Source organism: Desmodus rotundus, chromosome 5 (genome assembly GCF_022682495.2).
Source record: "Desmodus rotundus isolate HL8 chromosome 5, HLdesRot8A.1, whole genome shotgun sequence".
NCBI lineage: Eukaryota > Metazoa > Chordata > Mammalia > Chiroptera > Phyllostomidae > Desmodus > Desmodus rotundus.
In genome coordinates this window covers 138,549,511-138,571,867 of record NC_071391.1, presented here as the reverse complement: position 1 = coordinate 138,571,867, position 22,357 = coordinate 138,549,511, and the positions used below count along the sequence as shown (strand labels likewise).

The 22,357-nt window shown below is 34.1% G+C and overlaps 1 protein-coding gene and 1 non-coding gene across 5 annotated transcripts in view; both read left to right on the top strand.

Moving 5' to 3' along the window:
• Window positions 1-22,357, top strand: part of VPS54 (VPS54 subunit of GARP complex) — a 101,014-nt gene that overhangs the window by 20,489 nt on the left and 58,168 nt on the right. For 2 of the 4 annotated variants that reach the window (XR_008426910.2, XM_053924785.1), the window contains exons 2-7: window positions 5,806-5,961; window positions 7,770-8,011; window positions 12,821-12,899; window positions 15,571-15,605; window positions 16,749-16,880; window positions 20,126-20,511. Coding sequence is in view for 3 of the 4 variants with exons in the window: in XM_053924785.1 (XP_053780760.1) it covers window positions 5,826-5,961; window positions 7,770-8,011; window positions 12,821-12,899; window positions 15,571-15,605; window positions 16,749-16,880; window positions 20,126-20,511 (1,010 nt within the window). In the remaining variant the exon portion in view is untranslated. Of the gene's footprint in view, window positions 1-5,805; window positions 5,962-7,769; window positions 8,012-12,820; window positions 12,900-15,570; window positions 15,606-16,748; window positions 16,881-20,125; window positions 20,512-22,357 lie in introns of those variants that run through there. The other 2 variants (XM_053924786.1, XM_053924787.1) reach the window with 2 other exon arrangements.
• Window positions 10,095-10,300, top strand: LOC112298227 (small nucleolar RNA SNORA73 family). The gene has a single exon (XR_002974132.1). It is a non-coding gene; the product is annotated as a small nucleolar RNA SNORA73 family (small nucleolar RNA).

Genomic DNA, 22,357 nt, shown 5'->3' with positions numbered 1-22,357 from the left:
AACATTATTCTGGGAAGGGGTCTGTATACTTCACCAGACTGCCAAAGGAATCCCCACGACCAAAAAGCTTAGCACCTGGTCTGGAGGCTTGTTTAGGTTGAAGTAAACATTTTTGGTGCAAATGTTTCATAGATGATATTTATTTTATATTGCCTTTTCATGAGTCACACAGTACCAAGTTGTTTTACTATTTTTAGTAATACCAAGTTTGATGACTTAGTTAAGGTAGTGACAGCCAGATCTTTCCATTTTATTTATTTATTTTTTATCCTTACCCAAGGACATTTTTTCTCATTGCTTTTGGAGAGGGAGTTGGGGACAGAAAAAACACTGATGTGAGAGAGAAATACTGACTGGTTGCCTCCTGTATGCACCTGTATTGGGGATTATATGCACCCAGGCTGGGGTTTGAAACTGCAATCTAGATGTGTTCCCTGACTGGGAATTGAACCTATGACCTTTCAGTTATGGGACAATGCTCCTACCAACTGAGCCACACCAGCCAGGGCAGATCTTTCCATTTTAAAGATACATTTTTCCCTTTGCATTGCTAAGTAATCTTTGGGATAATACTCTGATACCAGGTGAGTTTTCTGTTTCTGAACAACCTTTCACCTAATGGCTTTAGCATACGTTGATAATTTTTGCTTGAATCAGATTTTACATATGGGGGTTACAAAATGGTGACTTTCTAATTCAGTTATTTTCTTCCTACATTTATTACTGGCATTCTTCTGTAAAGAAGAATTTTCCTTTCCCCACCTCAGCCCACCTCCTTCCACCCCCATTTCCTCATCTATTCTACTCAAGTATCACTCTGGATTCATTAATTTTTATTTATTTAATATGTTACACTCAATTGTTTTTTTCTTTCTTCTTTCCCTTCCTCTTTCCCTTCTCTTCCCTTGTCCTTCCTTTTCCCTTCCCTCCCTTTCTCCTTCCTTCCTTCCTTCCCTCCCTCCCTCTGTTCCTCCCTTTTTTCTTGAGTGCTCAAATTCTCTCAAATGTGACTAGTGGAGCCCCTTTAGTTTGGTCCTTTGTCCTTTTGATTTACCCTACTGGTCTGTGGGCATTTCCTTGCTTTCTGACACAGTAAGAGTTCCCAGGATCATCTTGTTCTTTCTATGCTCTAGATTTGGAGTCAGATCTCAAAGGACTGTGATTTCTTTGTGGAAAATGGTATTTAGAGACCAAGGTCTGAGCAGTTGGTGTGTTCATTGATTCTGGAGTGACATTCCTTCTAGGCCCTTTTAATAGAAGCTTTTAACTAAACTTTTATTATTTTTAAAATGTATTTATTTTAACCCTCATCTGAGGCTATGTCTATTGATTTTAGAGAGAGAGGAAGGGACAGAGAAAAAGAGAGAGAAACATCAGTCATTTGCCTCTAGTATACACCTCAACCAGGGATTAAACCCACAATCTAGGTATGTGCCCTGACCAGGAATCGAACCCAAGACCTTTTGGTTACTGGACGATGCTCTGACCAACTAAGCCACCCAGACAAGGCTAAACTTTTATTTTATTTATTTATGGATTTTTATCCTCACCAGAGGACATTTTCATTTGCTTTTTTAGAGAGCGAGAGGAAGGGAGAGAGGAAGGAAAAGAGAGAAACATCGATGCAAGAGAAGCATTGACCAGCTGCCTTCCTGCACTCACAGACTGGGGATCTATGCCAGGATCAGGGATTCTATGTGTCTGGCCCCGGGGTTGCATGTATTCACACCAGTACCCGCTCCTGGACCAGGAATGAACCCACAACCTAGGCATTTGCCCCAACCAGGAACTGAAACTGTAACCCTTTGGTTATGGGATGGTGCTCCAAACACTGAGCCACACTGGCCAGGGCTAAACTTTTAACATAAAAAGATATTTTGAACTACAAGAAAGAAAATATTTCCTGATTTACTCATCCTTGTAAATTCTTTGTTTTGGAATTAATGAGTCTGTTTATCATTCCTTTTCTTAACAGCTCAGGCTCATGCTCTTACGTATTCACTTGAGCATTATTAGTAGCTATCTAATGTGTCTCTCTTCTGATCTGTTTTACATGCTACCCATTTATTCATTTATAAAATATTTACTATCATAATTTTCTGTGTTTAATGAGCACTGTTTTGCCCACATTTTTGAGGGAAAAATAAGGATGTGCATTACACATAGGTAGTACTAATTCGGTATCTATATAAATGTTTTTAATTCTTTTATTATGCTTATGAGTTAAAAGTGTAACTCTAGAGAACAATAATGATATCCGTATTCAAAATAATACCCTGGAATATGATAATTGGTTTCGTTTCTAAAAATAAATAAATAAATAAATCATTAAAAATTAAAATGAAAGATTCTTTTCCTGAACGTTTGGGCCAAAAACATGAGTGCATATTATACACAGGTGTGCATTATACATAGCAAAATATGTTACATGCAGTTGCATGCCAGGAACTGTGTTAGGCATGTAGAATACACAGGAGAATTGAAACATCAAGAAGTTCACAGTTTAATAGGGAAGGCTTATATGAAAACCAGAATTTCATTGCGATTGGTGCAAAAATGGAAATTCATGAGTGTGAGAAACTAAAGGCTTCCAGAGAAGATAGTATTTGAGTGTGGCATTGATGTAATTATGATGAGATTACCATGTGAAAGGGAGAGCTATTTATAGGTTTTCATTGTAGGTGACTGCTGATAAAATACCAAATTTATTTCTAGATGGTGGTTAAAAATGGAAGTATTAGAAATCAGGTATCGCCTGCATTTAGTGCTTATAACTTTCCTTCTTCCACTATTCTGTGTTTTCTTTTTTTTATTTTTGCTAATTTTTTTGCCTAAGTAGACAAACTATTCTTTGGTTTGCAAAACAAAGCCCAATCTACTGAGCCACACCAGTCAGGGCCTGTTCTTTATTTACACTGAAACTTTTTACTAAGATCCCTCATTTCTGTTCCTTAGCTTTTCATTGAAAGATGATTTTTTTTTCTGAAATTGGTTTAGAGGCCATGTAAATTTGCTGTATTTGTTTATACATCCGTGTCTTAAGAATAAATCCATTTTTTTAACCAGTGATCGCACTTACCAAGTATCTACAGCATACTTGTTATGTTGTCATTAATACAAACTTGGTTCTTACTGTGGGAAGATCTTAATAAATGCAGGACAGTGAAGGGAATTGGAAATTAGGGCTCACCTATGTAGGCAGCCCCCTAATTTTACATAATCCTTTTATGGCTGGAGTTGTCCTTTTTATAAGAAGAATTAGGAGAGGTTTAAGAAAAAAAATAGAAAATCTGCATGTTTTCTAATTCAGAATCTTTAATGAGTAAATAAAGTGTTCCCCCCGCCCCCCGCCAGATACAGAAATAACTTCTAGGAGTCTAAAAATGTTTTTCTACAAGTTCACATCTCCCCAAGTATTTCTAGCCTTCTAATGGCACTTAGGATTTCTTTTGCTGTAAAAAGAACATGGTAGTGAAAAGAATAAATTGAAATTGTAATGTGCTATTATTGGAATCAGTATTTATCAGGCATCAAGCAATGGGATTTCAATATAAATACATTTCCTATTTATAGGGTCTGGCACAAATAACTCCCCTTTTGTATTACAAAATATTTTTATTATAGAATCATAAGCGTGTAATTCTGTAACATAACAATATCACACTCAATATGATGTTTTAGGTGAAATATTCAAATTGCCATCCATCTCCTGTGAGACATTCACATACCTTACCAACCACACTAAAGCAAGCCTTATTCTGTCGGACCCTGTATTTGTAGCTTATCAGTTAAAGTATCAAAATGTGCTTATTTTAGCCATTTTATTTGATGAAATTAACAAAAAAGTTAAACATATTTAATGCATAACTTAGAATTGTCTTCACCAAATGCTTAATATATAGTATTCTGTGGCATACAGTGTTTCCTATCCTTTAGATGCTTTTTCTCTCTTAAATATCCAAATGATTTTATACAGAAATAACCATACATTTAATGTGTATGGATATAAATGCAGCAAGCCAATGATGCCTTTCAAACCAAGGCCCTGACTTATTTTCCAAGATATTTTCATGATAGTATTCCTTTGTACCATAGAATTCACCAAACTGCCAAAGAAGTCCACAGGACAAAAAAAATGCTTATGGTTCCTTATTGCTTAGAGAACCAACTATAGTCTGGCTATACTATGGATGTGTATGTGCTTTATTTGTCACTTCCCAGTGCAAACATTCCACGCTAGCCAGATCAGTTTGCACAGTCTTATGATTCCATGTCCCTTACCCTTTATTCATGCTGTTGTTTGCTTTCTGTTTAGGTACCTTGAAGAAGTTATTTATCTTTGTTTATTTTCTTAGTAGCTTGTTTATTATGTTCTCAGTGAATGGCTTAATTGAAATGTCTCCTTTGCATTAGAAGGACTGGGACAGACATGCAAGGAAGTCTGGGAAATGTAATTTTTAGCTTTCCACCATTCTAGAGGGAAATTAGAGTGGATGAACTTTTTGTCACTGGTTCTGACCTTATGTCTTTGCTCTTTATTTCTTCTTCTTAATTTTCTATTTAATTTTCTATTTCTATTTCCTAAGTCAGTTTTTTTTTTTGTACACTTGTTAAACCATATATATCTTTGTAAACCACTTAGTCTTTCCAGGCCTTTCTATACTTGCCTCCAGTATGAGGGGAACTTAGGCGAGGTGATCTTTTCTTTTTTTCCCAGGTAGGGGCTAGGTGATCTTTAAATTTCCTTTCAGCTGTAAGCTTTTGTTTATATCCACTAATTTATTCCTTTGTTAAAACTCTTGAGTGCCTGCTATTTGATAGATATATTCAGCAATAAAAGATTATCTACTCTTTAATAATAAAGTACTGCATGTTTTTCAGTATCCAGTTTATGTACTGCTTCATTTGTAAAGTTTTACCCAACACTGTAATCTATATTATGTTGCCCACAAATTCTTTCTAAAAAATGTAGACATGGGTTAACTGATATTTTGCTTATTAGTGTTTTGATGACTTAATTTAATTGCAGGCAGATTGAAGAATTATACTTTTATAATCATTTAATATAGTGACAGCAATATAGTAATAATAAATATAATAACATTTATGAACACAGACTTGAGGCAGGCATTGTTTTAAATGCTTTACGTGTATCTATTCCTTTGTTACAACATGTTTATGAGATGATATCTCTTTTCATCCCCATTTTTACAGATGAGGTAAAGCACACAAAAGCTAAGTACATTTCCTCAAGGTTATACTGCTGGTACGTGAAGCTGGGATATGAACCCAGGGAGTCACATTTCAAAAAACCATGCACTTATCCATTTTGCCATAATGTATAATTACTGTGTACTTGTTGAATGAATGGAATGTTTTCCTTTTTAGTAGATGTTGGTTACAGCTTTGATTTCTATTTGCACTTTGGATAAAAGATTAAGGATAGGTCACTTTGGGGAGAATACTTTTTAAACAAGGACAAATAACTTTCTTAGCAAACTAAATAAATATTGAGTGACTCTCAATAGTGAGTATTCAAACTGTGTACTTGGGGATTTTGCGTAATGTGTGTGTTTTTGAAAGAAAGTTTGTGACATGCATAATACTTATACGGGGTGGGGAAAAAGTAGGTTTACAGTTGTGAGTACACAAAACACAGAGTTAACAAAGCTATTGTAATAACCATAACCTGCATGTCTTTTTTCCATAACAAACAACTGTAAACCTACTTTTGACCCACCCTGCAGATGAATTTTGATTTATATTAAGGATCTTGATTATTATTTGTTTCTTACTCATTTTCAGTTGAGTGGTGATTTTATGCAATGGCTTCAAGCCACAGTTCTTCACCAGTGCCTCAAGGAAGCAGCAGTGATGTTTTCTTTAAAAAAGAGGTAGATCCAACTAAACACATTCGACCTGTGCAGTCACTGCCAGATGTGTGTCCCAAGGAACCCACAGGTAACGCTTTTATTTTTTGAGGATTTGTATTATCTTTAAATGAGTAGACAGATTTCATATACTTATCTTAAAATAGTAAATTTTATGATGTTAAAATTTAAGAGATACAAATAATTTGGAAATAAGTACATTAGGAAATTGGAATATAGTTCTTTTCATGCATTTTCATAAAGTAAGTTATGTACATAAACTTAAAAAATGTTTTGAAAATGTAGGTATAGATTGAGAGCTCTTTAGTTAAACACAATACAGTCAACCCTGGCTGATATGGCTCAGTGGATTGAGTGCCGGCCTGTGAACCAAAGGGTCACTGGTTCGATTCCCAGTCAGGTTACATTCGGGGTTGCAGCCCAGGTCCCCAGTAGGGAGTGCAAGAGAGACAACCACACATTGATGTTTTTCTCCCTCTCTTTCTGCCCCCCCAAAATAAATAAATAAAATCTTAAAAAAAAAAGACATAAGTCAGTTCTCATTATTTGGTGTTTTCATATTTGCAAACTTGCCTACTCCTTAAAACTTATTTGTAACCCCCAAATCAATATTTTGGCACATTTGTGGTTATTTGCAGACATTCACAGAGGAGTGAAAAATTTAAATCATCTGATGTACACATTCCTACCTGAGGTTGAACAAGGCAACACTCTGCCTTCTTGTTTCAGCTGTCATGCTGTAAATAGGTGTCCTCTTTGTGGTCTATTTAGTACCATGTTTTTTGCATTTTTATGCTTTTTGTTGGTGATTTTGCTTTGTAAAATGTTCCCAAATGTAGTACTTAAGTGCTTTCTAGTGTTAATAAGCACAAGAAGGCTGTAATGTGCCTTATGAAGAAAATATGCATGTTATGCTTTCGCTGGTATGGCTCAGTGGATTGAGTGCCAGCCTGCAAACCAAAGGATTGCAGGTTTGATTCTCAGTCAAGGTACGTGCCTGGGTTGCAGGCCAGGTCCCCAGTAGGGGGTGCATGAGAGGCAATCACACATTGATGTTTTTCTCCCTCTCTTTCTCCCTTCCCCTCTCTAAAAATGAATAAAAATCTTAAAAACAAAATATGCATGTTATATAAGCTTCATTCAGGTTTGAGTTATAGTTGTGTTAGCCATGAGTTCAATGTTGGTAAATTAACAATATATATTACATAAGGTGTCTTTAAATAGACATGCATAAGATTCTGTATTAATAAATTGATGAAAATATTGTGACCAGAGACTTGCAGGAATCTAACCCTGTATTTCCACTAGGAGCAGTGTTTCAGTATTTGCTAATTAATTGTTCAGTGATTTTCTAGAACAGAACTGTGAATAACAAGAATCAACTGTATATTTTCCTTTCCTCTGTGGTTAATGTCGCAGCAGCATTTATGTTATCTAGTAATAAGCCAAATAAAGAATTTTGGGACCAGACCTGTCTACCATGGTACAATGGAAGAAAGGCTTACCTGTGGGGGAAAAACACTGGAATATTAAAGGATGGAAGGTATTCAGTAGAAGGTAGAAGAATTTTGATGTTGAAAGAAGATAAATTGTACAGTAAGGAAAGTAATTAATAGAAGACTTTCTTTACCACCTAACCCACCCTGTAACTATAAGCCTCAAAATTTGCATATCTCTTATCTTGTACATGTTTTTTCCTCCTGTGGCAATTGATGCTGAAAGTTCAAGTTTATTTAACCAAATTGATTTTTATTAAAACATTTGCTATAGAAGAGTTATTGCTTTGTATAATGTAGAATTTAAGCATTTTTATTTTTCTAGGACATACTTTCAAACATAGAACTTACTTTACATAGTTCTTTTGTTTACTTTTTGCAGGTGATTCAAATAGTATATGTGTTGCCCCATCTCTAGTTACAGATCAACATAGATGGACTGTATATCATTCCAAAGTAAATCTCCCAGCAGCATTAAATGATCCTAGATTAGCAAAAAGAGAATCTGACTTCTTCACAAAAACATGGGGATTGGACTTTGTGGACACTGAAGTCATACCTTCATTCTACCTCCCACAGATCAGCAAGGAACATTTTACAGTATATCAACAGGAAATCTCTCAGGTAATACCTAATCTGGAAGTTAGTTGTAGTGAGGTCAAAAATAATAAAAATACTTTTAGTTTGATTTATAATGGATTTTGACCAGTAGTCTTTGAGGAACATACTGTATTCTTTTTTGTTCATATACATTCTGTACTGGGTTGTATCTAATTCTTTGCTTAGATTTATGTAAATATATTTCTCTTACTATAGTGATTTTTCAGAATGATATATTCCTAATATGAAAAGAGGAGCAATTTTAAATGAAAATAAACAGAAGAAAGAAATAAACACCAAAGCCAAAAATCAATGAAATAGAAAATAGAGAAACAATACAGAAAATCACTGAAACCCAAAGCTGGGTTATTTATGAGAAGATCAATAAAAATGACAAACCTCTAGCAATACGGATCAGGAACAAAAGAAAGAAGACACATCACCAATAACAAGAATGAGAGTGGTACATCACTACAGATTCTGCAGGGATTAAAAGGCTGATAATTAAATATGAACAACTTTATGCCAGTAAATTTAACAACTTAGATGAACTTACAAATTCCTTGAATGACAAAAATTACCAGAGCTCTATCAGAAGAAATGGATAACCCAAATAGCCTTACCTTTATTGAAGAAATTGATGTGTAGTTAAATACCTTTTCACAAAGATAACTCAGGTCCAAATGGCTTCTCCATTGAATTCTACCAAACATTTAAGAAAAAACTACCAAGTCTGCACATACTTTTTCACATTTTAGTGAACATGTGGAGGACAAGGCCAGTACTAGGATGAGGCAAGTGAGGTGTAAAATGTGAATGGGGCAGCGGAATCTGAAAATAGGTGCCTCCTTAAATACTGCACCCATTGCTCCTTGCTTGTCTCATCCTATTGCCAGCCCTGGTGTAGTAACTGGAACTCTCATGTACTATTGGTGGGAATTTAAAATGGTAAACTCTTTTGGAAAGCAGTTTGGAAATCTCTTAAAAAGCTAAAAATGTTTCCAGTTCAGCATGTAAGGAAGTTGGAAGTTTTTACTTTAGTCCTCACAAAGAGAAAAAATCTGAACAAACTTAAAATCAACAACTGAGAAGCTATTTGAAAGTCACAGTCCAGGGGCACAGACTCACTTAAAGACTGAGACCTAATCAAAAGACTATGGAATGCTTCCCCTTCTCCCATACCTTACCACCATATCAACAGGGAACCTGTATAATAATAGTGAAGTACAATGGGAATGCTTGCATGTCTCAGACTTTATTTAAGAAGTCTCTGAAGACAGCAAGGAAGACCAAAACAAGGACACCATAGGAAATTTTAGCCTCTGACACCTGTAGCTATAGCAAACAGTAAAAACAGCTTACTTCCTAGCCAAGTAAACATAAGACCATGCAAAAAAGGCCTATTTACCTCAGTTCTTTTTATCCAGTACATCATATGTGGCTTTCAAGAAAAAAAATTACAATGTATAATAAAGACAACACACACACATGGTTTAAAGAGACAGAAATACCAGTATAAAATACAGATATGGCAGCAATGTTGGAATTATTGGACTGGGAATTTAAACAACTATAGTTAATATGCTGAGGGTTCTAATGGAAAATGTGGACAACATGTAAGAATAAATGGGTAATGTAAGCAGAGAGATGCAAACTCTAAGAAAGAATCAAAAGAAAATACTTCAAGTTAAAACACTAACAAATGAATAATGCCTTTGATGGATTTCTTAATAGACTTGGAATGTAGAAGAAAGAATCAGTGAACTTAAGGAAATGTTGATAAAAACTTATCAAAATGTGTGGGTTGAAGTGAAAGCAGGGCTTAGAAGGAAATTTTAACAGCATTGAATGCATTTATTAGGGAGGAAGGAAGATCTAAAATGAATAATCAAGCATTCCTACCTTAGGAAACCAGAAAAATAAGAGCAAATTAAATTTAAGGTAAGCAGAAGAAAAGAAATAATAAAAATTAAAAACAGAAATAATAAAAATAAATCAGTGAAATTGCAAACAGGAACTCAGTAGACAAAATCAAAACCAAAAGCTGGTTCTTTGAAAAGATGAATAAATTTGATAAACCTCTAACCAACTTAAAAAAAGAGAGAATCCAACATGGATACTCTCGGGAGGTCACTCTCCCCAGGGCTCTGTCCAGGTGGTGTAGTGGAGCGTAGGGCTCTGTCCCATGATGGACAGTCCCTTTTCACAGTGTTAGAGAGAAAGCTGGGCCTTGAGTCTGCACCTGCATATTTCTACAGCTTCTCAGAGTTCTGTGGACAATGACTGAGGAGACATGCCATGAAGGAAACATCTTGAACAAAAAAATAAAAGAAAAACAGAAGACATAAATTACTAATGATCCCATGAACATTAAAAGGATAATAAAAGAATGTTATGAAAAATTCTGTACCCACAAATTTAATAATCTACATGAAATGTACCAATTCCTTGAAAGACACAATCTATCATAACTTACATGTGAAAAAATAGATAATCTGAATAGGCCTATACTTAAAGAAATTAGATTAATAATAACCTCTCAAAACAATTTTTTTGTATTCTATTCCAGAAGAATAGAATCAAAGGGGATACTCTCTAATTTATTATTCTATGAGGCTAGTGTTAACCTTATACTAAAATTAGACTTTTTTAAATGTATTTTATTGATTATGCTATGATGAGAACAACAAAATTCTTATGAAATCAAAGAAGGTCTGAATAAATGATGAGGGATTCCCTGTATACATGGATAGGAGAACTCAATATTGTCAACAAGTCTGTTTTCCCAACTTGCTCAATGGAATCCCAATTCCCAGCTATTTATTTGTTAGATATTAAGAAGCTGATTCCAAAGTACATATAGAAAGGGAAAGGAGAATATCTAACACATTACTGAAGGGGAAGAACAAATTTGGAAGGCCAATACTACCTGACTTTAGGACTTACTATAAAGCCATAGTAAGACAGACAGTGTGGTATTGGTAAAAAAAACCCCAAAAAACCAAAAAAACCCCAGACTGTATAAATAAGAGAAATAGTATAGACAGCTCAGAAATAGACCTACACAAATGGCCAAATGATTTTTGACAAAGGCGCAAAGGCAGTCCAACCAGGAAAGGAGAGACTTTTGAATAAATACCTTTCAAAGAAATTACAGCAAAAGGGGTCATATACCTAAGTATAAAATACAAAACTGTAAAACTTCTGGAAGATAACATAGGAGAAAATTTATGACCTTGAGTTTGGTGGTGATTTTTTAAATATGGCATCAAAAGCACAATCAATGAAAGAAAAAATTGTCTTGTTGACTTTGTAAAAGTTAAAAACTTGCACTATTAAGAGAAGGAAGACAAGTCAGGGACTGTCCCTTTTTTTGCATCTATATTGGATGTTTATCCAAAATACAGAAAGTGCTCTTAAAACTCAATAAGAAAACAACCCAATTTAAAAAATGGGCAAAGGACTTATTTCTTTAGAAGGAGGTATACAAATGACCAATAAGAACATGAAAAGATGGTCAACATCACTATTGGTTTTAAATGGTAAATTTTATGTTACATAATTTTAACACACACACAAGCAAAAGATCTGAACAAATGTCTCACCAAAGATGGTAAATAATGTATCAAAAAATGCTCATCATCATATGTTATCAGGGGATTGCAAATTAAAACATGAGATGCCACTAGACACATATTGGAATGGCAAAAATCTGTTCTGGCCAAATAGCTCAGCTGGTTAAAGCATTGTCCGTATAAGTAAAGGTGTGGGTTCAATCCTAGGTCAGGGTACCTATAAGAATCAACCAATGAATACATAAATAAGTGGAACAGCCCTGGCTGGGTGGCTCAGTTGATTGGAGCGTCGTCCCATATACCAAAAGGTTGCAGGTTTGATTCCTGATCAGGGTACATACCTAGGTACCAGGTTTGATCCCTGATGGGGCATGTACAGGAGGCAACCAGTCAATGTTTCTTTTTCATATCAATGATTCTCTCTCTCTCTCTCTCTCTCCCCCCCTCCCCCTCCATTCTTCTCTCTCTAAAAATCAATAAACATCTTCAGGTGAGGATTAAAAAAAATAAGTGGAACAACAAATTGATGTTTCGCTCTCTCTCTTTAATTTCTTCTCTCTCTAAAATCAATTAAAACAAATTTAGAATGGCAAAAATCCAAAACCCTGACAACACCAAATGCTGGCAAGAATTTGTACTGATAGGAATTCTCATTCATTTTGATTAGGGATGCAAACTGGTGCAGCCAGTTTGAAAGATAGTTCTGTATAGTTTCTGACCAAACTATCAGAACTCTGAACACTACTAGCCCAGTGTTTTTCCATTAACACACTGCACTTTCCCATGTGTCCTATTTATGATATTGCAAAAAAGATGACAATGTCGTTAGTGTTTATTTCATCTGAAATCATAGCAGAATATATCTTTTTTGACTCAAAATGTCAACTAATTATTTATTTTAGCTATATTGATTTTCATTTCAAGTTTTCTTTTAAAAATTATTTTGTTACTTGATTTTTGTTAATATAAGTAAGGGTTTTTCATTTGCTTTCCCACTTCATTCCAAATTTGTGGAGATTTTACTAATTATGTAAAATGGATGAGCATAAGTATAGAGGTGTTCATACATCTCAGTGATAATTTAGTTTATTAAGCATACTTATTATTTAAGTTCAAGAGGCTAGTGATTTAATATTTAAAAATCATAGAAGTAGTTTGGTATGTCTGATATTCTGTTGTGAAACATGTTGATGCTTTGAATATACAATACATATTGCCACAGAGCATTGATCACATTATTTAATTGTCCTTTCATCAGAGAGAGAAGATTCACGAGAGATGCAAGAATATTTGTCCTCCTAAAGATACCTTTGACAGGACTCTCTTACATACTCATGGTATGAATATGTGCTATTTGTAGATAATATATAAATGAATATGTGCTGTTTGTAGCATTGCATAAATATTAATGAACAAAATTTTCATTTTTGGAACTTGTTGGCTGTCCTACCTATAATTTTTATTTCTAATGAAACTTTTATACCTTACAATTACAATCTTTTCTAAAAGCTTTTAGAGAAAAATCTTGGGTCTGATGGTAGTATTGTCTTCAACAAATACTTATTTAATATCTGGATACTTGGTACTGTGCTTGTTACTTAAAAATACATAAATAAGGAATAGTCCCTATCCTCAAGAAGTTGATGATCTCCTCAGTAAGGTTAAGAAAAAAATAACCCCAAAATCACAGCACTGTGTATCAAGCAGTAAGTTCAGTGTAATAAAATTGTATAGAGCTCTTACCTTTAGCCTTAGAAAATTCCTCAGAGTTGATGATGATTGCCTGTATTTTAAACTAGCTATTGAGAAAGATTTATGTGGGAAAAGGCATTACAGGAAAAGGAAACAGTTTGTACAAAGTTACAGAGTTAAGAGATAAGTTAGCATGTTCAAGGTACTGCAAGAGTTCAGTATATCGGCTCTAATGGGAGCAAGAAAAGAAGCTGGAGAAATAGGCGGGAGTCAGATCAAGAGCCTTGTATGCCATGCTAAGGAATATTTCTTTTCTTAAAGCAGTATAGAGCTTCAAAATCTTTTAACCAGACATAATCAGGTTTATGGTTATACATTTCACTGTGGAAACAGTTCAGGATAATAAATTTTTGAACGATGATAAAACTGGAAGCAAGGAGACAGTTGGAGGGTATTACATTAACACAAGTGAGAAATCATGTGGCCCCAAATAGCAGTTATAACTAAGATGGAGAGGAAGCTAGGTCTTTGAAAGATCGAGGCACAGGTTTTGGTGGTCACTTAGCTGGTGATGGAACAAGTTGATTCAAGGATGACTCCCAGGTTTCTTGCTTGGGCAGCTGGTACAATTCAGTGAGAAGGCAATATAAGAGGAAGGATTTTGGAGGAGATGGAGACTGGTTTAATTGTACAATACTTTTGCAAAGAAGATACATGGTATGCAACCTGGAGCTCAGGAAGGAGATCTGGGCTGGAGATGCAGGTATAGTAGACATTATAATAGACAATATGCTAGATAATATCATGGTAGTTGAATCCAAGGGCATGGATGGGATCATCCAGGAAGGATGTGAATAGTGAGAGGAAAAGAACTAATAATAGAACACTAAGGAGCTGCCACATTTAAGGGGCAGAAAGAAAATGAAGTACTTGTGAAGGAGACTATAAAGAAGTAGTAAGAGAGATAGAGTTAACAAAGAGAGAGTTCCACTATTGAAATGAAAGGTAGTGAGAATTTCAAAGAAGGGAGAATGGGGATGGCTGGGGTTGGAGGTAGTGGTGGTGGTGGTGGGGAAATGGAGACAACATTTGAATAACAATAAAAAACGTGAGAATGATTATTCTACAATGTCAGAATACTTCAGTTTGTACACTGAGAAGTCTTTGTGGATTTGGCAATTTAGGAGCTCTTAGGGGAGAGAGAATTTAGACTGGAGTGGTGGTTACAGAAACGTCAATACTAAGTATTAAGGTGTGAGTTCAAGAGAAAGAAATGGAGACTACCAGTGTGGATGTAACTTGAAAATCTGAGATACAGGGTATTGACTACAGAGGGAACAGAGTGGAAGAATGTTTTTGCATGGTCCGGAATAGATGAGGCAGGAGAGGCTTTTGCATAATCCTGAAAGTGAGTGCTTTCTTTAATTTTACAGTCTTGCCTCAATCTAGTCTGGGACCTAGATCCATCCTTCCTTCCTTCTCTCTCTTTCTTTCCTCCCTTCCTCCCTTCCTTATTTCTTTCCTTCTTTCCTTCCCTTTCCCTCCCTCCCTTCCTCCTTTCTTCCCTTCTTCCCTTCCCTTCTTTCTCTTTATTTTTTTAATACGGGAGAGTGGAACATGTTTATGTGCAGAGAGGAAAATGATCTCAGAAAGAGGAAGAGGTTGAAGATGGAGAGGCAGGGTAATTGATTATGCAAGCTCACCGAAGAGGCTGGAGGGGATGGATTACTTTTGGGAAGGAGGGTACCTTGTCTGAGATCTTAATGGTGAGGTGAAGATAAAGTAGGTTCAATTGCAGATAAGTTTGTATGTGATACAGACTAAAATGTAAAAGAAAATTAATATATTTAAAAATGTTTAAAAAAGATCTTTGATCAAAAGAAATTCTGGAAGGGATGATGGATGTTTTGAACAATTAAAAAAAACAGTATTTCTATTTTAGAATTTAATTCATTTTTAAAAACTATATAGCATGCCAAACTTAATCTCACCAACAAATAAGATAGCATCAGGTTTTCTGTGTAGCCAATCACTGTAGACTAACTTACTGTAGACTAATCATTCTCACTTAAAATGTATTTAGTTGTTTTATTGCTACTATATAATTGATTAAAATTATTTGACCATATGCCTTACAGTGCTTTGCATACTACTAGGGATATAGGAGGTGCTTGATGGATTCATGTTGAACAAAGAAAGTTAAGTGGCTATTTGGTTGTGACCTAGTACAGTATTAAATCTTGTCAAAGTATATTTTATGGAAGTGAAATGAAAATAAGTTTTAAAAATCATTTTCCCTTTTCCTTTTTTTCATAGATAAATCCAGGACAGATCTGGAGCAAGTACCTAAGGTACTTATGGGGGTACAAAGAATAAGCCAAAAATCCAATCTTACAGGAACATATTCCAGGGGGAGATATACATATTAAGTAAATAATTTTTGTTAAGTATGAGATAGATAAGTGTACATGGTATATTTGTATTCAGAGATGAGGTGATTAATCTTTGTGTCAAACACAGAGACATGTTTGCCCCTTTGATTGGGTTGAATTGGAAGATAAGCAAGGGCATTCTAGGCCAGAAACATGTATGAAGATACTTAAGCATAAGAGGGTATGGAAGATAATTGAGTCCTGCTCAAATTTAACTTGTAAAGTGGGGGAATCACAAGATAAAAAGAGGTAAGTGGGTCCAAAAAAACGAAGGGTTCTCAATGCCTTTCTAATGAGTTTGGTCTGTGGGTCATGGGAATCCATTGAGAGATTTAAACAGAGAAGTTAATTCAGTTATACTTACATTTTAAAGGGCTGTCTGACAGCAATATAGTGGATAGATTGGGGAAGGACATCATTAAGTGTCCATTTACTGTAATCCAGAGATAATGAACAGCTGCTCTGATGAAATGCTATGGAGGTAGCTGAGGGAGGGAATTCAAACAATATTTAGGAAATACAATGAGTAGGGCTTAGTACCCAGTTGGATGTGCTATATACAAGACAAAGAGTAGGCTTTTCATAAAATTGAATTTGTTTTGGTTTTAAAATTTAGTGTACTTCTAACCTAAAAAACCACTTTTGAAAGAATTTTGAGCAGGAGAACATAAGTATAGAGAAACTGATATCTGACGTTAAAAAAAGCCCCCACTATTTGTGGGAAATAATATGGAAATTTTAAGAAAGTATGGTATCTCCCTTTGGTATATGACCAGTGGGACTGCTTTAGTGCATTTGATCAAGTTGCAATGGAATGATCATCTCCATTGGTAAAGGCAAAAAAACAGTTTTCTATCTTTCATGAGCATGTGTGGCTTGATGAGACTTTGCTTCTACATTTTTCTAAAGATTTTTATGTAAATAACTCAACCTTGTTATTACTTGCTTTTGCTATTTATATTGAGATCCAAATTAATTATTGTTTATTGGTCTTATGATATTAGAAGGGATAATGGATGTAAAGATGTTTTTCTAATGCAGGGAAATGCATTTTTTTAATAGATTTTTATGAAACCAGATTTTGCCTTGGACGATTCTTTAACTTTTAATTCAGTTTTACCATGGTCTCATTTTAATACTGCTGGTGGAAAAGGAAATCGTGATGCAGCTTCCTCAAAGTTGCTACAAGAAAAGGTATTTTCTTTTTTACTTTTTCCATGTAGAAAAAGTTTTTGTAGTTAAGTGGTGCTAGTTGGTGTGGACTTGGATTTAGTTGTTTGATAAGCACTACTTTTTAAATTTCATTTTGTTTTTACTGATAGTAACAAGCCTTCAAATCTTACTGATAAAGTAATAGTGTTTTGTTTCAGTGGAATACAAGTAGTGCTAGTAAAAAGGAAAAGCTTATTATTTGAGTACTGATTCATCTGAAACAACAGTTGGTAGAATTTCAATTGAAAGTATATATTAGAGTTATCTAATTATATGAAATTATAATTGCTTTACATTTATCCCAAACTATGTATTGGCCAATTTTGTATTCTTTATGATTTAAAACACAGAAAATCTATTTATCCTGAGGCACTGTTTATCCCCATTTTAAAGCAGATTTTACCAATATTCCTATTGTATTTTTAGTTTTGCAAAGCCAAGTCTTTTGCATGTTATTAGTCAGCAGTTTTAAAATTTCTCACAGTGTTCTATATTTTATAAATCAACATCTCGAACATTATTTGATATGTAGAACTTTAGGATATCTTAATTGACATATCAAGGATCTTTTAAAATTTCAACAGGAAGTAAAGACCTTTGATCTCTGGTTCCCTCCACCCCACCCCCGCACTCAGTTTAGAGCTTCTCTAAAACTGACTGTGGTTTTTAAACTGAAAAAGCATTTTGTTGTAGTCTACTGACATCTCTTGGCAATATGAAAGCTCGTATCAGGAAGACAATTCAATAAATTAGGTCCAGTCCTCCTCAGTAACTGAAGAAAGGACTGGTTTGGGGAGGATAGGAGAAGAAATGTAGGAAAAGAATCCTGAGTATTCCTTTTCTTACATATATCAGGATGATCACTTAGAAAGTTATGTAATGTCTAATCACTGGGGTGTACACCTGAAACTAATAGAATAATGTATGTCAACTGTAATTGAAAAATAAAAGTGATTTAAAAATGAAAATGAATTCACTTTTTTCCTTTGGCAACATTTTCACTTAAAAAGATTTTCCTTAAGTGAGAACAAATTAATAAATCTGATGAAAAAGATGAGTTTATGGACATAGGCTTACTCCCAGACCACTTTTTCACATTCCAAGTATGTACCCTGGTAGAATAATACCTCAAAAGAGAAAAACAACAAAAGCCAATAAAAATCTAATGGATCTGTATAGATACTTTTAGGAATACTTTAAAAATTGTTTCCTTTATAGAATTTTAATAAATGATTTATGAAAATATGCCTTTGAAAAGAATAGATCAATGGAATATTGATAAGTTGCTGACATCTTTAAAATTCAAATGAAACAATTTTCTCTTGCTAAATGTTTAAAGTGACTAAAATAATACAGGCTTTTTGGGGTTTTTTTTGGTAAGTTGCAGAATCAGGTTTGTTATGTTTACATTCTGGCTCCTTCTCATTCTACTCTGTTCTTAGAAAAGTAATGGAAGACAGATTCTAAGAGAGTAGTTTCAAACTTATTCTGTGATTGATACCAGCTGTTTTATCTTGCCAGCTTTAGAAAAAGGAGATGTTACAACCAGGATCAGAGAAATTTGTATGCCCTAGAAATTTGTAGTGCTACCCAGAGTGCTGGCCTGTGATGAGATAAGGAGTTTGCACTAGAATGTAAATCATAGCATTGCTTTCTTTTAAGAAAGTCTTGTTATGAAAAACAGTGCACTGGGCTTAGTGATGTAGTTGATTTACTTTCCAGAAAAGTTCCGAACTTTATCATGGACCTGCTAAACAATTCACACACTGGCAGCAGCATGTAAAGTGCATTTGAATAGCACTGTCCTAAAGGAGTTCCTCATTCCCAATTTACTGTTCAGAAAATTGAGTCCATTTTAACTTGCAATGTACCCTAGTACTTTTGTGCCCGTATTACTTTTCAGGTAAATAAATGAGCAGCTGTATTGAAGATAAAAAGAACAACAGCAGAGGGGTATAAATGCCAAGAGATTTAAACTGTGGGAAAATGCCTTGTTTGTGATTTATTTTATATTATAATAGATTACTGAAGGAGCCTTACCGAAGATACTATGCCCATCATGATTTTAAGGAAACATGCTAGGTGACCAAATCATCTCTTCCAGTCTTCCGAGTCCTAAATGTTGACAGTCCATTAACCCTTTAACACTGTGAATTCTCCTAAGATGTTCAGAAATAATGCCTAAATTTTGAGCTATTGGTTGAAGAATCTACAAGTAAAGTGGGAAAGATATGGAAAGGCATATGCAGTTAGAAAGGAAAAAAAGACAACTCAAGTTTTAGAAGTCCATATTTGAAGTTAACATTTTTAATATACGTTACTCTAGGAATTAATCTTGGTAGCATTACAAAAATATATATGAACTAATTGTTTAAGGTATTTGCCAACCTTTTCAGAGCAAAATTCATTGGAAATTAACTGAGTTTTACAAATTAACAAAAGAATAATTTTTGAAATGTAAAATAAGCAGCCTTAAAAAAAGATGCAAATTAATTTTAGTACTTTTTGTAATTTGTGACTGGGCTACCAATCTGTCTTTTGTGAATTCTTTGATATTTTGAGGCAGCATGGTATAGTAGAAACAACTTAAGCTTTTGAGTCAGCCACACCTGGGTTCAAATTTTAGTTTTGCCACTTACCACAAGACTTTATTCAAGTGATTTAATGTCTCTGAGCCTCAGTTTCCTCATCTGTAAAATGAGAATAATAATAATTACCTATATTCCAAGATTGCTCAAGTTAGAAAATGATGTATATAAAATATCAGTTCCTGGTCCATAGAAGGAGAAGGTCAATGAATAGTAGCTATAATCATCTTTTAGTCAGATCAGTTGTGTGTGGTGTTGGTGACGGCAATGATCTCTGAGGGTAAAGAGATCATTCTCTCTCAGATTTTAGAATTTGTGACTAGATTAAAATCTGAGATGACTGTGGGGTACTCTTACTTTGTAGAAAGTGGTTGGTGTTTAGAGGGCAGTAATGGCAGGGGTAGCAGAAAAAGGTAAATCACCTTCTACTCTGTTGTCTAACATTTATTAGTCTTTGGGCTATACCTTTTACCTGCCTTCCATTTTGTTATGTCCAATATCAAGGATCCCATAATCACACTGTTCAGACAATGGGATTTAAAACACCTGTAGAAATCTTGTATCATTTTCAGAAAGTATTTGGATAGTCAAGGAAGGTATACTTATAATACTCCATGATTTTTTTCCTTCCCTCTTAAGCTGAGCCATTATCTGGATATTGTGGAAGTAAACATTGCTCACCAGATTTCTCTACGTTCAGAAGCATTTTTTCATGCAATGACCTCTCAACACGAGTTGCAGGACTACCTCAAGAAAACTTCCCAGGCTGTAAAAATGCTTCGAGATAAAATTGCACAGATTGATAAAGTAATGTGTGAAGGATCACTACATATTTTAAGACTGGCACTTACCAGAAATAATTGTGTTAAAGTATACAATAAACTGAAGTTAATGGCCACTGTACACCAGACTCAACCTACAGTACAGGTGTTGTTATCTACTTCTGAATTTGTTGGAGCTTTGGACTTAATAGCAACAACACAAGAGGTTCTACAGCAGGAACTTCAGGGCATTCACAGCTTCCGGTATGTCAATTAAGTAAACCATTAGAAATAATGTTAGAAATTTTTTAAAGGATAAAGTTTAGTGTGTAATGTTAGCTGAAGAAATGTGACTATATTTAAAGTTACATGGTTATTTTTCTTCCAGGTTGATCTGTTTAGTAATGTTATCATTCTGATATTTTAGTCTTAGTTGAACAAAACCCATAAGGACCAATGTTTACAGGGACATTTGGATGGAGAAGCAAAATTAAATTTTCTAGTAGATGAAATCAATGAAATCACAACTTTGAAAATGTTGAAATGGTTTTTTGTCAAGATAGTAGATCAAGGTAGAGGAAGGAATACCAGTATATCTAAAATTAAGTTCATTTTAAAAGCTCTTGAATAGGTTTTAAATTTAATAATTATTAAATTTTATTTCTGATTTTCAGTCTGTTTATCACATTACAAAACAATTCCACATGGTAATGGAAAAGACTCAATTTCCCCTAAGTTCTTATTTTGAAAATACCTTTAAGTTAGGGTTTTAGTTATTTTATGTGAGATCATGACAAAATGTTTAATTTATAGATAGACCAGTTGCAAGCCATCAAAATTTCATTCAGGTAGTAGACTTGCAGTGTCCTTGTAAAAACATTTCTATTTGCTGGGAAACCCATCCAAATCTTACACTGCTGAGGAACTATAAAGAAGTTTAATAGAAGATATATGCTTTGTAACTTAAAAGGTATTTAATATATTCTGGAAAACTTTGCTTCAAAATAAGCTTATTTTAATTGAGTTATAAATTATTGTTGACTGTTACATATGGATATGTAATTGGAACATTTATTTATGAAGCATTTTTAAAAACTTATCCCCACTTTAATTACAGAAATAATTGATTCATTCATTGAAAAAATGTTTTTTTATCACCTATTACTTGTCAGACACAAGACAATACTAGAAATGTAGCCATAAACAAAGCAGAGATGTTCTCTGCTCTCATTGTTTCTATAATTTATTTGGCAGGAGATGGGAGACAAATTACTGGGTAGTCATGATACACTGTAATACATTAAGATGATGAAGGTACAGATTGCTATGGAGCTCTAACCTTAGTGGAGGAAACTAATCAGGCTTGGATGTTTATACAAAAAGTTTCAGTCACAAACCTCTTTGAGAATCTATTGAAAGCTGTGCTTGGACTTTCTTATTATAAAAATAACCCTGTACATAAAATTTTACAAGCAATTTTGGTTGGTTCATAGTACTTTGAAACCTACTTTGGATTTTCCAGCGTGGGACCCAGGATGACTAAATGATTTTTAGTTTCCTTTTTACCTCTGATAGTTTAAATATTTCTCTTATGAATGAATATGAAATATATTTTTAAAATAAATAATATTAATTTTTGTCACTACTTTAGAAAAATGGACTTCTGTAATTATAGAAGCTGTGTTTTTCAAGTATCACTACTATATAATATGAATGTTAATGAATATTGGAGATCCAGTTCTACAGAGTAAAGTGCTTTATCCTCTGAATAGGACAGTGCTGAGAATAGAATCAAAGATCAAATGCTTGCCTGCTAAACACAAATTCTAAAATTGTTCTAACTTTTACCCTAAAGGTCATGTAATTTTTAAAATTTTATTTCCCTTAACTCAAATTTATGCCCAATAATATTGATAAAATGTATAGTTATCCAAAGCTATCTAGTAAATATTTAAAAACTGGGTTGATATTTATTCCCAGTATGTCTTATTAGAAGACAGAGTTTAAATTTCACAATCTTTTATTTATTTTGAGTCAAGGAAGAGTATACCTGTATTTTCAGCTTTACTTCTTTTTGTTTGTACCTTAACTCAAATGAAAAAATGTTCTT